The sequence below is a fragment of the Danio rerio genome, chromosome 24 (genome assembly GCF_049306965.1).
Source record: "Danio rerio strain Tuebingen ecotype United States chromosome 24, GRCz12tu, whole genome shotgun sequence".
Classification (NCBI taxonomy): Eukaryota; Metazoa; Chordata; class Actinopteri; order Cypriniformes; family Danionidae; genus Danio; species Danio rerio.
The window spans coordinates 16684064-16700331 of NC_133199.1; the positions used below are offsets into that span (position 1 = coordinate 16684064).

Below are 16268 nucleotides of genomic sequence, written 5' to 3' on the forward strand. Positions count from 1 at the left end.
TTTACACATTTTTGAGGGGAATCTCTTTATCCACCACCAGTGTGCAGCATCCACCTGGATGACATACTGTGTCAAACTGCATACCACACACCAGCTGATTGGAGGAGAGGAGGCCATGATGGTCAGAAGGATGGCGGGGTTAAAAACCTACTCTTTTTCGAAGGACATCCTGGGATTTGTAACAACCAACTCAGTTTAACATCTCATCCGAAAGACGGAGCTCACTGAAGAGTAGAGACCTAATCAATATACTGGGATGTTAGATCCCACTAAGACCGCAGGTTAAGCGCCCCTGCTGGCCTCACTAACACCACTTCCTGCAGCAACTTAGCTTTCCCATGTGGTTTACCATCCAGGTACTAACCGGACGCAGCCCGGCTTAGCTTCAGTGGGCAATCATGTGAAAGTTGCAGAGAGCAAGCTGCCGGCTTAATATTTAAATTGCAAAATAAATAAAAAATACCTTGTGGATTTTTTAAACTCTGAATCAGCTTCTCATTCGGAGGCTTCTACTGTCATACGGAGGTCACAATTTCGTCTGCACTGGCATTTATTGAGACAGCCTTTACCCTGTGTTGCCGAAATATAATTGGGTAAACCTGCAGTGGGCGGAGTTACAGACCACAGACACGAAACACCATTTCAAAGCAAAATAATTATTTTCTTTATTCTCTATTTCCACCTGGGGATACTCATCCCAAGGCCCCCAGAGATTATGCAGTGCCACTGATGCAATCCAAGACCCACAAATCCAGACCAGGCCGTATCCTGAGCAGCTGCTGTGGTGTTCATGAAGGAGTAGAGAGCATGCATCTGATTCCAATGACACTTCACGGACAGCCGAGTCTTCACTGACATCCAGCGTTCTCCAGCCTCCTGCGCCTAGACTGCAGCTCTGCACAAGACATTTGGCCATAGGAGAAATGGCCATTGGCCATTGGTCGTGCCTAACTGAGCCTGGTTTCTCTAGAGGTTTTTATCCTTTACTTTCGCCAATTTGTGAAGTTTTTTTCCTCGCCGCTGTCACCACTGGCTTGCATAGTTCGGGACTTGTAGAGATGCGCATCGATGGATTTGCTCTTCAGTGTTTGAACTCTCAGAAGAAGAATAAACTACACTGACCTGAACTGAACTAAACTTAACTTAAACTCTCAACTGACACTGTTTCAGTTTACTATAATTTTCTATGTGAAGCTCCTTTGACACAATCTACATTGTAAAAGTGTAATAACAAATCAAGATGAATTGAATAAAAAAAAATAACAGACTTCAGCATTGTTTTTCAGAAAAATAAGAATGTTTACTTAGAATGTTTCATAAATATCTGCAAACATTTTATGGTATTTTTATGATTTAAAATAGTCAAACACTTACATAGAGCACCTTTAGAGTTTTTGAACTTTAATCCATTAAATTACAAAGATGCATCACCTTTTTTCCAGCTCATTTAAAGATTAGCATCTCAAATCTCCTTCTTTCTGGGTCAGATGGCCTAGTCCAATGGTCTCAAACTTAATTCCTCGAGGGCTGCAGCTCTGCATAGTTTAGCTCCAACCACCTTCAACTCACACTTACTGAATAGTAGTTTTGAACACCTTGATTATTTGGATCAGCTGTGTTTGATTAGAGTTGGAGCAAAATTGTGCAGAGCTGCGGCCCTCCAGGAATCCAGTTTGAGACCTATGGGCCTAGTCTGTTGTCATTGGTCCACCACATGTGTCCACTACTGTGTCTTTTTTATTATAATTTCTGTTTCATATTTATGTAATTTATAGATGATAATTTTTAGTTTTTTATATATATTTTTATTTAGTTTTGGTTTTTATTTTGTTTCGTATATAAAAAAAACTGCAATGTTGCTGTGGCAAACTAGCTGAAATGAAACAAGTTGATTATCTAAATATTTGATTTCATTACAACTTATGAACATGTTGTTTATTAATCATTTTAGTTAAAGACAATGATCCAGAGATTGATGAATGGAAGCCTGAATTACTCACCTTGCAGAACAATAGCCAACTGTTCAGCTGCAGATTTCCGTAAAACAAGATCTACCGTTTCCGATGCGAGAATATTGTACAACTTATTTACAGACTCCACCTGTTTAAAAACAACAGAACGTTTATCAGAATTTGCGTAAACTAATTGGTTCAAGGTAATACGTGAGAGCAGTTTATCAAAGGCAGCTGAGTGAGAGAAATGTTTTACCTTTACATATGACTTGTCTGAACTGCTGAACTTGATGTCCACACTTTTATTAAGATTGTAGAGATTTGGTAAACATGATAGAGTGGAGCTGTCCAGGGTTGGTCTGGAGTTTTGGGCCCCCTCTGCGCTGGTCAGATGTGGAAGCAGATGTTGGACTGCCATTTTCCTCACGCTTAAAGTTATAATCAGAGCAGCAGTATTACAATCTTACAGAAGTTGTTGTTAAGTTCAAAGTCAAAACTGATCTTCTCCATTCATGGAAAGTGAATGCTTCACATTTGACCAGCATTATTTTCAATCTCTTCTTTATTTAAGCTTGGTGAAAAAGATGAATTAGTTGAATGTTTAATTAGTGATTTGCCTTTCAAGATCCAATCAATTCCCAAAAGATGAAATTATGCACCGCCCTACATTTATTTTAATTTGTCAGATTTCAGGCCTGATTCAAGTACATCACGAAGGAGAACCGTTTAATGGCAACTTTAATTTTACAGCAAACTCATTTATGAACAAGGCATAGTTCAATACAGGTACATTTCAATACAGGTTACCCTGATCAGGATTGCGTTTCCTCTGCCAACAGTACCCACTTGGTAGGCATTATATATGCCATGAAGATACCGACATCATAGTCACTCAAAGGAGAATGGTGTATAAGCCATCAAAGATCAATTGATCAAAAAATAAATAAATAAATAAAAAATACATATATATATATATATATATATATATATATATATATATATATATATATGTATATATATATATATATATATATATACATATATATATATATATATATATATATATATATATATATATATATATATATATATATATATACATATATATATATATATATATATATATATATATATATATATATATATATATATATGCTGTCAATCGATTAAAAAAAATTAACTAATTAATCGCACTTCTAAAAAATAAATTATCGCGATTAATCGCATTTAAAAGACTGAAACTTGTAATTTTGGCTATTCGAGTGTAAAATTAATGTAAACGCAAGACAAATACTATTTAAATTCAAGATATAATTCATTATAAGAATTTTTGATTACTTGTAACAGATTTCTTCATGTAAACAACATACCCACAATAAACCATCAAGATCCTGGCTTGACAGCCATATTTATTACAGAAATTAAAACACAGGCATGTTAATGCCATTTGAATTTCAAAACAATCAATGACAATAAAGAAAACATTGATTTCCACATTGGATTCTAAGTGGACTGCAAAAAAATGCCAAAATACAGGCATTGCAGATATGGAAAATTATAATAATAATAATAATAATAAAGTATTGAAAATCTGTGCATGCCCTTGAATATGTTTACCAACTCCTATTCTATAAAAGCACAAAAGCCATATATAGGAAATAACGAGAGTTGACAAATTAAAAAACTACATTTTTTTTATTTATTTATCATTAAAATAAAATTATAATCCACACTGGAAATGTGGGTGCCTGTGTGTTTTGAGGGGGCCTAGAAAATAATGAGCATAACAAAAACTGCCTGCTGACGCACACAGTTAATGTTGATATATGTTGATATATATACATGTTAAAATACATGAATGACACCCCTCATAGAGCGTGAGAAGCAGACATTCTCTATCATTTGTAATATAAAGACTTGCAGGTTAAGTGAACAGCTTTATAGGAGGAAGTTGCCGCGGCCGTGGTGCAGATTAAAAGTTTAAAAAAGTATATGTATATGGACAGATAGGTAACTAGATATTGATCTGTGCCCCGCTGCAGAGTTCAGATGCAAAGCCGCGAACCCGCGCGTAAGAAACAGGCGAGACTCTCGGCTATTTTGACAAATACACAACTACGTTACACAGAGCCCAACATGGAAGATTGTGATTGGGTCAGCCCAACGTCAATAAAGAAAAGAACCAATGGGCTGCGGATTATGTCACCCGGCTCTGTCTGGAAAAGAAACATCTTACTTTCAGAGCATGACAGACAGCTCACAGCACCGTCAATCACTGAGGCAGAAAGACATGACAGTCTGCTGAGTGTTTTATGGGCCGATCAGATCATAAGCAGATGATCAGCCCAGCCCAAAAAGTACGTCGAAACAGCGGGAAACTTGCGGGCGTCTGCCCTCGCCACAACAGAAAAAAAAAAAAAAAACTGCGTTAATTGCGTTAATTTTTTTAAACGCGTTAATTATTTCAAATTAATTGCATGCATTAACGCGTTAATTTTGACAGCGCTAACATATATACACACACACACACACACACACATATAAATATATATTTATATATATATATATATATATATATATATATATATATATATATATATATATATATATATATATATATATATATATGCATACAGAAATGAAGTGACGCAATGTTTCCACATGTTTTAGACAGGGCATGTGCGTGGTCCTGTACTCACAGCCCTGTAAACAACAATGGAACACGTAGAGCAGATTTGTCCCAAGAAGATAACAAGCTTTGTTTGAGCTTGAGTCAACCATGGTTTATTGTTGCAAACCACTATTTATTACAGTGTCATGCCTCGAGTGTAAAAATGGCACTTGTGTTCCTATAGGGCACATACAGAAGTATTCGGAAGGAGTTTTAATTTTGAAGTAACCTGGGTCAAGCGCTCTGAACTGTATGCCATTACAAAATCGGTGCGTTTAGGATGCGTTTTCTTTAAAAAAATCAAGATTTTCCCTGTCTTAACGTTATAAAATGGGTCTCAGTATGTACAAAAAGCACTGCAATAAATAAATAAAAAAATTGTACCATGTCTTAATAAAAATTAACATTTATTAATGTTTATTAAATAAATATATATTAAAGTTATATTAAACAATATGATAAAATAGTTATATTAAACAGTTTAATATAACTTTAATATATATTAAAGTTATATTAAACAGTATATTAAATGGAGTTTCTACCTGATAATCCTGACAGGCAGGTGTGTGTGTAAACGGCTTTTCATCCTGTTTTATACTTGAACAACTAAATGAATGCTGAAGTATATTTAACTGATTATATTTTAATTATATTACAATGCTTTTAAATTACCCGTATCAAATTCACATTAAGCGTTCACCGGAAGCTTATCAGTATGGGAAAAAACACTAGCTGTGAAAACATCCAATTAAGAGGGTCAAAACAGGACAGATAAAAGTAAATTGTGTAATATGTATAAATCCTCATAATATTACAAATGGAAGTCAGAGAACAATGCAAAAAAAGAAAATCAGTTCATTACTTTGTTCAAACTTTGGTGTAATTTTTCAAAAAAAAAAAAAAAACTTTTGTTTGATTTTAACTAGGAAATTACATAATTACTGCTCAACATGTAATCGTCTAATGGTATTTGAAGAACAGGAAGACATCGGTAAACAAGCTTTAAAAGAATGTCACATACTGTAACATTACATTAACCACAGTTAAGACACACTGTCCAAATTGTATTAGGTAAGAAGTAAAAAGTACATCTCTCTTAATTTTTGCTCTGCATTGACCTATATTATATATTATATTCTATATTATATTTCAAGTACCTTATTGAATCTATGGCACAAAGGATTGAGGCAGTTGTGAAGGCAAAAAAGGGGAGTCCGACCCAGTGCTAGTAAGGTGTACCTAATAAAGTGGCCGGTGAGTGTAGTTTATAATAGATAATTATATAGACTACTATTTGAGCTGGAAAAGACCAGTGTTCATATTCTTCAAACTATCTCCTTTTATGCTCAACATATGTAAATGAAATGAGTGAGTAAATGAATACAGCATTTTAATCTTTTGGTAATTACAGCCAGAATCCATATGGACATGTACATTAAACTTACGTGTGCTGTTTGGTGAACAGAAGCCGGAGGGCTGCCCGTAGCCTAGCAGTCGGGGAACGCATCTCATCTCCTTTCTCAGCAGATGCTTCACTTAGCAGCAGGATACAGTTTCCCAGGGCGTCTTCAGTGCCTGCGTAGCTCTAATAAACATAAATGCAGCAATCCTTTAAACAATAGACTTTCAACGTAAATAAAGCTTGAAAAAACAATAAACAAACACACACAATTCCAAGAGACCACACCATCACCGCTTTATTGGCAGCACAAACCAATTACCGAGAGGCTTCAGCTAAAAATGAATCAAATGCGATGGCCTTGACAAGATTTATGAATATTCAATGTCGCCCCAACCCCACCCTCAAAAAATGAAGCACAGATTCGCTAGTTGAAAAGTACAAAATAACCTTGTTTAAAATAGAATGCGGTGTAACGTGAATATTACCACCCTGCCTCGGGCGTCTCGCAAACACGTTAATATTACATTGGAAATTATTTTTTTTCAGCCCAGTTTGACGGTTATATTGCAGCTGTGCGTTTGTGGTATGTGCGTGAAGGCAGAAGTGGAGGAAAAGAAAGAGTGTTTGCACCTGTAATATAGGAATGACCGGGTAAAGTGCCTCATTAAATCTCCTCCAACTTGCAGCTGTCATCATCAATCGTCCCTTCAGCAGATAAAGCAGAATATCCTTGGCAGCGGCACTCACCTTTGGATCACACATAAAGTTAGTTGATGGCACTATCATACTGCACTTACAACAAGCTACACCTCATCCAAATCCACCCCAAAAACATGCCACCAACAATGTCGCATCAACCGAGGGCATTTCCCAATGTCAATCATTAGTTTAGTGTGACCTCAGCAAACCCAATAAACAAGGAGCGTGCTTGCATTATTTATTAGTGAGCTGTGTGTTGCCATATCAGAATATTTCTTCTTTGTGCATTACTTGGGGTCTAGCTGGAAACAGCAAGATGAATAATTCACCTCTGTTGCTTGGTCTTGAAGGCCAAACACACTGATCTCATACAGGACACGGGAGTGAAGCAAGAAATGCACTCCGGCGCAGATGGATGAGGCAGGTTTGGCCACGTTCTGAACTCCCAAACACTCCTGTGGGGGTGAGAGAAGGAAGTTATGCTGGGGATATTACTGTCTGCGGAGTTCATGGGTCGCCAACAATCTGTGTGGGGTGTAATAGAATCGCAGGGAAATGTTGTAGCAATTTATTTTATAGCACATGCAGCTATTATAAAGGATAACAGGATTTTGTGCAGCAAAAGACATAACGCTTGAACAAGATGCTATATTGTTTGCTGGTAATAGCAGGTCATCGGGTGGTCAAGCATGCCAACTAGTCCAAAAGGTGGTTAAACACAGTAAACTGAATTGAGTTAGATTTTGAAAAAACAAAAAAGATTACAGTTGAAGTCAGAGTATAAGCACCACTATTTTCCCCTAATTTCTGTTTAACAGAGAGAAGATTTTTTCCACACATTTCTAATCATAATAGTTTTAATAACTCATTGCTAATAACTGATTTATTTTATCTTTGCCATGATGACAGTATATAATATTTTACAAGACACTTCTATACAGCCTTAAAGTGACATTTAAAGGCTTAACTGGGGTAATTAGGTTAACTAGGAAGGTTAGGGCAATAAGGTATAATATTTAATAGCGATGGTTTGTTCTGTAGACTATCGGGAAAAAAATGAGCTTAAAGGGGCTAATAATTTTGTCCTTATTATTATTATTTTTTATTCTAGCCGAAATAAAACAAATAAGACTTTCTCCAGAAGACAAAAAACATTATCAGACATACTGTAAAAATGTCCTTGCTCTGTTAAACATCATTTCGGAAATATGAAAAAAAAAATTATAATAATCAAAGGGGGGCTAATATTTCTGACTTTAACTGTACCTTTATTTGATCATAAATTCAGCAAAACAGTGGTATTATGAAAAATTTATCGTGAACATTGTAAATAACTTCTAAAAATAAATATATATATTTTTTTAAATTTATCTTGGCAAAGCAAACCAGGGTTGTACTTTAGTCTTCATTGTCATATGATTATATAAATGAGTTCATTTGGTACTATTTTTGGTATTATTAATATTTTCAATGTCATAAATCAATTGTACTTCTTATTATTCCCATGGACACGTCACAGAATGACAATAAAGATTAACTTGACTTGAAATAATCGTGACTACAATTTTTATCTAAATATCGGTGATTATAACATATCTTCAAAATGTCAAAGGTGCAATGCAGATGAAGATCTGCAGAATACATTTAACACATTTTGTTCTGTATTTAATCATTTTATTCTTTGTCATTTTTATTTTTTTAAACTTGTTTCTTTTGTTCCCGTTTATGTAAAGTACTTTGAATTGCCATTGTGTAATCAATGTCCTATAGACAGTTGAAGTCAGAATTATTAGCCCCCCTGAATTATTAGCCCCTCTGTTTATTTTTTTTTCCTAATTCCTGTTTAACGTAAAGAAGAATTTTTTAACACATTTCTAAACATAATAGTTTTAATAACTCATTTCTAATAACTGATTTATTTTAGCTTTGCCATGATGACAGTAAATTATATTTTAATACATATTTTGCAAGACAATTCTATACAACTTAAAGTGACAATAAAGGTTTAACTAGGTTAAAGGGTAACTAGAACGGTTAGGGTAATTAAGCAAGTTATTGTATAATGATGGTTTGTTCTGTAGACTATCAAAAAAAATATATATATATAGCTTAAAGGGTTAATAATTTTGACCTTAAAATTATTATTTTTTATTTTTTTTTTATAAAAAACAGCTTTTATTCTATCCGAAATAAAACAAATAAGACTTTCTTCAGTAGAAAAAAAATATTATCAGGCATATTGTGAAAATTTCCTTGCTCTGTTAAACATCATTTGGGAAATATAAAAAAAAAAAAAATATATATATATATATATATATATATATATATATATATATATATATATATATATATATATATATATATATATATATATATATATATATATAAAGGTGGGTAATAATTCTTAACTGTAAATAATCTTGCTTTGCCTAAGCTTTGCTTTTTGTTTTGTCTGATTTTTGGGAATATATGGTTGAAATGTCATCAAAAATTACTGATATCCAACTCACTTATGATTAGGGCTGCAAAATATTTCATTTGAGCATCGATATCGCAATGTATGCATTTGTAATAGTCACATCAAAAGATTTGCAATGTTGAGTTGGGATAGATAGTAGATGACCAGGAACCACAAATCAAAACACATGAGATTTGTGAAGTAACTGCAGAATTTAACCATAATGAAGTAAAAGTTCCCTGTGATAGGTTGCAGCTGTAAGGGCATCCGCTGCGTAAAAACATATGCTGGATAAATTAGCAGTTCATTCCTCTGTGGCGACCCCAGATTAATGAAGGGATTAAGCCAAAAAAGACAATGAATGAAAGAATGAATGAAAAGTTTATCATCTGCATGTGTTTTTAATGCCTGTGACTGTGAGCATGTTAGGAGAGTTTAAAGTATTTTAATAGTGCACAAAGAAGATGAATAAAGATTCATTTTAATGAATAATTTAGATGACGAAGAATATGCAATGTTATTTTATATTTGATTGGTCAATTTTTGTAGCTGATTACTTTTAGACTCTCCCCAGAAGGCCAAAAAGCACTGTTTGTTTCACTTCCATATTTGCTCCATTGTGTTTGTTTCAGACTGTGGGTTTGTTTATTATTCGTATAATAAATTACATAAAATATATGTATTTTTCCCCTACAAACTCATCCCAATCAATTAAATTAATGGCTTTCCAAATAGAGCTATTTAAGGCCCAATCCTTATTCTATTTTTGTACCCTACCTCTTCCCCTTAGCCCTTGAAACAGAGTGTTAAGTGGAAGAGCTTCAAAATTTACCCCTAAAAAATGGGACAGCACTACAGCACCTGCACACATCATCTTATGTCATCGCGCTCTCATGCTTCATATGAGATCAGACGATTTTGACTGCTGTAGTTATTAAAGTTGTGTTATTTTTTGGTATTTATCTTCAGGAACTCACTAAAGGCATGTATTTTGCCTTATTATCATAACAATCTAATGTGGCAATAAGATCGTAATAGTACTGTGCATTTACACCAGGGCCATATTCATCTATGTAAACAAACAAACACAACTTTAACATAGCAGACACTGTAAAAAGCTTATTTACAGCCATTACACTTTTCTGCCAAGGTATTCCAGTGTCATCGAGTGAGAGAATGTTGTGGGACTGCTACACGGGAGTTATTATTATGGATTAAGGATAGCAAAATTTAGCAGTTATTATTTTAATTTTTTTTTTATCTTTTTTTTTTTAAGGTGTGACAATAACACCAACACGGTTTTGAATGTATGAAAACATATGCTTGTTTGTTGTAAAAATTCATGATAAAGACAAAAAATACTAATTTGTGGATCTCCGAGTGCATCTATGCTGCCGTTGTGGCAGGTGTATTTTGTGAAATTTTCTTACCCCTTGGTTTCGTGTGTGGTCTTGAAAAATCTTAGTTTGAAAAAGTATCTATCCCTTCCTCTTAGACCTACGCCTTCAAGTTAAAGAGAGTTGGGACAACCCTACGCCTTCACGTGAACGTGCAAAATGAGGGATAGGGGAAAGGGCTAAGGGGTAGAACTAGGATTGGGTTCAAGTCATCTGGTGAAATTGTATTTATATCGCAATACATTGCATAGAAAAAAATATTGCCATGTCAAAATTTTCCAACATCGTGCAGCCCTATTATGATCCCAGAATCTGAAAATTAAGGGACACTGTAGTACTAAACACATCTCATAAAAATACTTTACACTTCTGGCTGGAACGGCTGGGAGAAAATGCATTTTAGTTAATTAAAAATCATCTCACACTCCATCTACGAAACATTGCATCTACGGACTTATTTCCTACTGCACCCCTGAGAAAATACTGTTCAGTGACTTTTAAAAAAATTGGGGACCTTTTCTGATGCATTGACCTTCTATTTCTTAATTGCAGGCTTTAAGTTTTTTTTTTATTTTTATTATTATACTTTTTTATCTCTCTGATATTGAGCTTTTGATCTTTCTTTGCTTTTGGTTAAGTAAAAAAAAATGTCAGTTATTGTTTGTACAATATGATTTTTTCATTCATTCACTCATTCATTTATTCCCTACTACTTTTCCAGGGCCGGGTCGTGGGGGCAGCAGTCTTAGGAGAGAACTCCAGATCTCCCTCTTCCCAGACACTTCCTCCAGCTCCTCCGGGGGGATCCCGAGGCATTCCCAGGCCAGCCGAGAGACATAGTCCCTCCAGCGTGTCCTGGGTCGTCCCCGAGGCCTCCTCCCGGTGAGAAATGCCTGGAACACCTCCCGAGGTAGGCATCCAAGAGGCATGCGAAACAGATGCCCGAGCTACCTCAGCTGACTTCTCTTGATGTGGAGGAGCAGCGGCTCTACTCCGAGCTCCTCCAGGGTGACAGAGCTCCTCACCCTATCAATAAGAGTGCACCCTGCCACCCTGCGAAGGAAACTAATTTCGGCCGCTTGTATCCGAGATCTTGTCCTTTCAGTCATGACCTAAAGTAATGACCATAGGTGAGAGTAGGAACGTAGATTGACTAGTAAATCGAGAGCTTTGCCTTTCGGCTCAGCTTATTCTTCATCAAAACGGTACATCAATGCATTACTGCTGCCGCTGCACCAATTTGTCAGTCAACCTCACATTCCATCCTTCCCTCAGTCATGAACAAAACCCCAAGATACTTGAAATCCTCTACCTGGGCTAAGAACCTTCCTCCAACCTGGAGATAGCAAGCCAATCAAATATGATTTGTTTTACAAATGTTTGAAAACAAAACTAGGCAATCAATAAATAAATGAAAAGAAAAATAATGGTGATTATAATTTTTCCCATGATTAGACAGCCCTACTGTTAGCAGCAGAAACGGTGATCTGAACCATACTGTACTGTACCAAACCTTGCCGCTCAGCAGAAACAAGTCATGAAGGGTCAACTTCCAGTAAATCAAACAGCTTTGAACACCATGTGCAATAAGCTAAAATCAGAACCTGATTTAGTTGGAATGTTCAGTTCCAAAGTTAGCCGAACTTTTTCCCCTGTCTTTTCTGTCACTTATCTAGTGGAAATGGCTCAAAATAAGCTCTTGCTCCCAATTTCCACTGCACATCTTGTACCTTCAAAATGCTCAGAGTGCAGGAGTAGGTTTCTGCCTTCACTGGGGACAGAGGATGAGACAAAAGCTTCAGAAATATCTTCTGACTCTCCGACTGCAGAAGCGGGCTTGCTTGTGCAAATTTCCACCTACGAAAAGACACATTTTTTTTTTTTTTTACAGATTTTCATAGGATGACACCTTTTCCGCAGTGCCAGACAAAACAGCAGATGTCAATGCCGGTTTTACAGTTTCCATAATTGTGAACAACTTACAGGTAGGAGCAAATCTGGACACATTCCTTCACCACCGGTAGGTGCTGATGATATGGAAAAGCATCTACTCCTTGGTCAGCAAGCTCCAAAAGCTCATGCCAGTTCTTATCGCCCTAGAAAGTAACAAATCAGTTAACTCGTATTACTTAAAATACATGAATGCAAACTTTGGTAACAGTATTTGTAGTTTATACTATGTTGTGGAAACGCTGTGGGTAGAGAGAGAGTTAATAACTTAACACTGTGAAACATTTTGCTCAATTCTGACTTGATTACAGTTATTTGCATTGTTAGAATGTGTACACACTGATATGGTAAAATTCTGTGTTGGGGTAATGATTTACAAGTAACGCGAGTTACATAATATTACTTTTCTAAGTAATGAGTAAAGTAACGCATTACAATTAATAATATTGATATAACAATAATATTTGAGTTTTTTTTTTTTTTTGAAAATTTAATGGGAGTTATTTTTTTGTTTAAATAATTAGCTTCAAAAACATTAATGTTTTTTCACATTAATGTGTTTTTTGAATAATTTACTAACGAGCATTTGACGTGTTGCTTAAGCACCCCGTGTGCCTCATGTTTTAACCGCCTGTTGCACCACGCATTTTTGCCCTTGCACGCGGTGCGCGACAGTTGAAAAAAGTCAACTCTAAGCGGAAAAAGTGTGTTTCGTCAGTCGCTTCTTTTTCATACTCCAATCAAGTGAAAACCGAGGCGGGGTTTCTGTTGTCAAAACAACTACGAAGACTTTTGAAGATGGAGGAGAGACTTGAGGTTGCTGTTTTGAGTTATTCAGAGCTGTTTGACTTCACAAATGAAATTGAATTTCACAGTACTTTTAAATATGTATTCATATAATATCAACACTCTCACTCAATACACAGCTGATTCAGTCATTGCCTAGCAACATAAAGTGAATCGCACTTCTTTTTTTTTTGTCAACAAAAAAGGCATTGTGGTGCACCTCCCGTTTTTAGAACATAAAGGCACATTCGGTGTGCTCAGCCCCTATAGCCTGGGCTGCATCGGAAACCGCATACTTCTAAACTACATAGTATGCTAAAATAAGTATGTGAGCAGAGTAGTATGCCGAATTCATAGAATTCGAAAATCAGTATGCGAAAAGTAACCGAATGACTTAATGCTTCCGGCGAGATTCTGAAGTGCGCAACCCATGACTTCCCATGATGCCCCAAGAGAAAATTCATGAATAGAAGTGAATCGACGCAACTGACACAGGTAGGTCACATGACCATGACAAAATGCCAGATGTAGTACGTAGTAATTCCATTCATACTCCTCACATTCATACTATATAAAACATACTTTGCTAACAGCCGAGTAGTACGTTTAAATTCAAATGTAGTACCTACTGAGTAGTATGCGGTTTCGGATGCAGCCCTGGTTTATACTCGACACATCCGCTAATTCGCTCAAGTACGTATAGCAAATGTGACGTCATCGCTGTGTTTCCGGAGGTTTGCTTTGGGTGCGTGCAACAAGATTTCATTTTCAGCTTTTCACCCTTTTTTTTTTTCAACTCGAGTGAAAAGTATGTGCGGCGCCATGTTTGATTTGAGTTGAATATCTGAATGTCTGCTTAATATCTGTTAATTCTGCTCCTTCAACAGACATTTGACTGACTAGAAGAAACTTGTGCATGTCAATTTACACTAACCCTAACCCCAACCTAACAGTCTACTTATAATCTAATGAGAATTAGCTGAAATGTAGATGCAATGCAACTTAAATTCAACAAAATGACCAACAAAATAAAGTGTGACTGATTTTTTATGAAACAGGTACGCCTGTACAGACATCTTTATGATCCATCCATGCGTGATCATAGGAATAATCAGGTGACCAATAATTCTTGGCTAGAAATTGCAACTGAAGTGGGAAAGGAAGAAACTTTTTGTTGAATGGTATAGATAAACTTGAAGGATAAGTTTGTTAAAAAAAAAAAAAAAAAAGAGAGAGGCCATGGCAAAAGTGAAGACTCGGGTGCTTTTAATACGCAATTAAATAATGTTTTCCACCAGTCATAGGTTTTACACTGATGTATATATAATATAAAAATAATAATTTTAAACAATTTAATATTTACAAAACTAAAATGAAGTCACAAATGATTTCTTTGATCACTGGAAAAGAATACTGATGTCCTGTTTTGAGGCTTTATTGGTGATAATGGTCAAGAATGATGGACCATTATTGCCTTTTTAGCATATCAGTGGAGGAAAAACTAGGCAGACAGTAATGTGTGAATTGTTGAATGGGTAAATAATAAAAATAAACAGTCTTTAGTTTTTAGATTTTGTGTAAGCAACTTTTTTTGCTTTTATTCTTGCCATAATTAAAAAATATACATTTGTAGAGCAACCCCTGTTCTGTTGTTATTAATATTTTAATAAGCTTAAAAGGTAAAACTATCTGAGATATGAACAAAAGCAAATGAAGCATTAAAGTTTGAATTTAAATATTTAATCTTTATAATCATTAAAATAATATGTAAAAATAATCAGTTTAAAAATCTTGAATGATATTATTGATATGAAGTAGTTCTGGAAACTTCCTACTTCTCTGTTATCCGTCTGACTTTACGGTGGGTTTCTCTTGACCGCCCCCTCTCATTTTTTCAATAATATCACAACGTGAACGCGTCAAGTATAAAAGTCTTGTTCGTTTCGTGAGGTGCACATGCAGTCAGGTCAGTGACGCGGTGCCAGGCAAAAGTATAATTTAGGCTTAAGTTGCCGGATAAGTTGGATACGTGCCGCTGTGGCAACCCTGGATAAATAAAGGGACTAAGCCAACAATGAATGAAGAAAATAAATTAATGAATGAATAAATGAATGAAAAAACAATTTGATTCATTTTAATTTATTTTAAATCCTACAAAAGAGTTGCTCCTGAAAGTTTTCAAATCATAACCAGAAACACCTGACTCTGTCAAAATTTTCGTGTATTATAAACAAAAGTGTTTAATTTTTAATCACATACAACATGAGAAAATAACTAAACATATGGACTATCATTTTAATTTCAGAGCATGCCTTCAAGAATCCACTGGGAAAATATTTTCTTCTAATTCATTTCTTATAAACCAGTTCTTCAATCACTACCTCAGCCTTCAGAAAAATGACTGGAAATCTTTATCTTTAAAACATTTATAGTAGTTTTTGTTGTTTTGTTCTTAATTCAAATAAAATGTAGAACTGACTCCACCAAAACCAATCCTCTATTAATCACATGAAAATTTGGTCACACTTTATTTTAAGGTACAATTCAAACTATTAGCAAGACCTTCAGTTCAGTAAACGACTAATTAGCTGCTCATGGTTGCTGTCATTGACTAACAATACAAGCTTAATAAATGACTAATTAGCTGCTGATTAATAGTTGAGTTTGGGTTTTGGTAGGGCTTCTCGATTATGGAAAAAATCATAATCACGATTATTTTGGTCATAATTGTAATCACGATTATTCAAAATAATTATCAGTAGAAGTCAGAATTATTTGCCCTTCTGTGATTTTTTTATATATAAATATTTCCCGAATGATGTTTAACAGAGGAATGTTTCAGAGTATTTCCTATAATATTTTTTCTTCAGGAGAAAGGCTCATTTGTTTTATTTCGGCTAGAATTAAAGCAGATTTAAATATTTTGAAACCTATTATTTTGATAGCTGAATAT

The 16268-nt window shown here is 35.0% G+C and overlaps 1 protein-coding gene across 9 annotated transcripts in view; it reads right to left on the reverse strand.

Annotated features, from left to right (window-relative positions):
* rttn (rotatin) overlaps positions 1–16268 on the reverse strand; it is a 132671-nt gene that overhangs the window by 82703 nt on the left and 33700 nt on the right. For all 9 annotated transcript variants that reach the window (XR_012399357.1, XR_012399359.1, XR_012399358.1 and 6 more), the window contains exons 13-19: positions 12563–12675; positions 12310–12436; positions 7054–7179; positions 6656–6772; positions 6069–6208; positions 2209–2380; positions 2001–2100 (exon numbers count right to left, since the gene is read on the reverse strand). Coding sequence is in view for 6 of the 9 variants with exons in the window: in XM_068217176.2 (XP_068073277.1) it covers positions 2001–2100; positions 2209–2380; positions 6069–6208; positions 6656–6772; positions 7054–7179; positions 12310–12436; positions 12563–12675 (895 nt within the window). In the remaining 3 variants the exon portion in view is untranslated. The remainder of the gene's footprint in view (positions 1–2000; positions 2101–2208; positions 2381–6068; positions 6209–6655; positions 6773–7053; positions 7180–12309; positions 12437–12562; positions 12676–16268) is intronic.